Below are 1,733 nucleotides of genomic sequence, written 5' to 3' on the forward strand. Positions count from 1 at the left end.
TATTACAATCAAAGGTAAACAATATGGCGCGGCCCTTGTGAGGACATCTTCACGACTTTTCTCCGGTAGAAAAATCACATTTTTACATGGAAATATGACGATTTAGACACTGTAACTGATACATAATCTTTATTTATTATACATTTATGGTATACAAGCTTCAAAATAGTGATTATCAGAAATAAAGATGGATTTTAGACGATTTTACGTTGTATGTTTAGGCCTAGATTCATTCAACGCGCCTGTCGCGTTTCGAACAGCGTGCTTCGAAAAACGGTTATATTTTCGAATTTTATTTTCAAACTAACTTCAACAATTGTTTTTATATATTTAGAAGCATATTTTTAAAAAAGAAGTTGTGAGTATTTTGTATAATTTGTTGTTACGATTCATGCACAGCAAACTGCGCATGTAAATTCGATTTACTTTTTTTTTGTTGATAATTTGTTTACAATGACCTTGACTTTTAACCTTTTGAGCGCTTTAAGCGCTTATCGTGGTGAATCGGTTAATTCTCTGGTTAAACGCGCCCTCATTTAACGACACACGAACGACGTGACTACTGCCGCCCTAACACAAGTAAGGTTTCTTTCTGATCTGTATATAAATTGCAATTTGTATGGAAGATCCATTGTATTTATAAATAACATATTTTATGAATATATGGTCCTACGTAGGTAGGCCAAGTGTATCATTATATAGCCTAGGCTAGGCTATATGATACACTTGGCCTACATTAGCACCACTACATTCAGTAGGTAGCGGGACGATTCGGCCCTGAGACGATTCGGCCCGGGACGATTCGACCCTGAGATTGAAATGGATCTTGTTTTGTTTTTAATTTACAGATGATATGAATGATGATAAATTTCTGCAAATCATTTCGACTGTCTTGTCAATTGTTATGTAATGTGCCATCTAATAATAGATTCTTTCAATCACAAATAAGGTAATTACTGTAATATTAATTTATATTATAATAGTAATTTAGCCTAGGCCTACTAGTAGGCCAATAATAGTTTTGTAAATTTAAAATATTGACGAATGTCTATAATAATAAGATGTAATCCAATTAACTTATTAAATGGTGTATTTTGCATTTTTTAGCACAACAAATCCGCTATCTGCAATCATCCTTCTCTCAAGGTTACGAGTGGTTGATAATTCAGCGCTTGGAGCATCCGCAGTTCACAAACCACCTCGTTGCATTCATGTTTACAATAAGAAACGCGTCGGGAAAGTGGGCGACAAAATTCTTGTTGCTATAAGAGGACAGAAAAAGAAAGGATTGATCGTCGGAGTCAAAATGCCAGGAAAGAATATGACTCCTAGATTTGATACAAATAATATGATTTTGTTAGAAGAAAGTGGAAACCCAACAGGAACCAGAATAAGTGTTCCAATTCCGTCTTATCTTCGTGGTAGAAAGGACTTGTCAAAGGTGTTTGCACTTGGTACTACGTTTGTTTGAGTTGATTATAAATTGTATTAACAATAAAGAAAAAACTTACAATATTTACATTCTGTATTTTATGCAAGTTGTATTATTCCATGGAAGAATACATAGTATTTCCTAAATAAAATAATACACAGTAAAATATACAACATCGAATAAAATAAAACAAGTTACTTTGGAGCACTGATGTTTATTTAGCAGCTTATACAAACTCCGACTTATTTAAGTTCTACATGTATTATTCTTTTCATTCAAAAATAGGTCAACTCAAAATGAA

General features: G+C 33.2%; 1 protein-coding gene across 1 annotated transcript; it reads left to right on the forward strand.

Moving 5' to 3' along the window:
* Positions 1–1,084: 1,084 nt before the first annotated feature.
* On the forward strand, positions 1,085–1,471 carry LOC140060957 (large ribosomal subunit protein uL14m-like). Its single transcript, XM_072107334.1, has one exon. It carries the CDS (start codon positions 1,085–1,087, stop codon positions 1,469–1,471), a length of 387 nt encoding a protein of 128 aa, XP_071963435.1.
* The last annotated feature ends 262 nt before the right edge of the window (positions 1,472–1,733 follow it).

The sequence above is a fragment of the Antedon mediterranea genome, chromosome 10 (assembly GCF_964355755.1).
Source record: "Antedon mediterranea chromosome 10, ecAntMedi1.1, whole genome shotgun sequence".
NCBI classification, from domain to species: Eukaryota; Metazoa; Echinodermata; class Crinoidea; order Comatulida; family Antedonidae; genus Antedon; species Antedon mediterranea.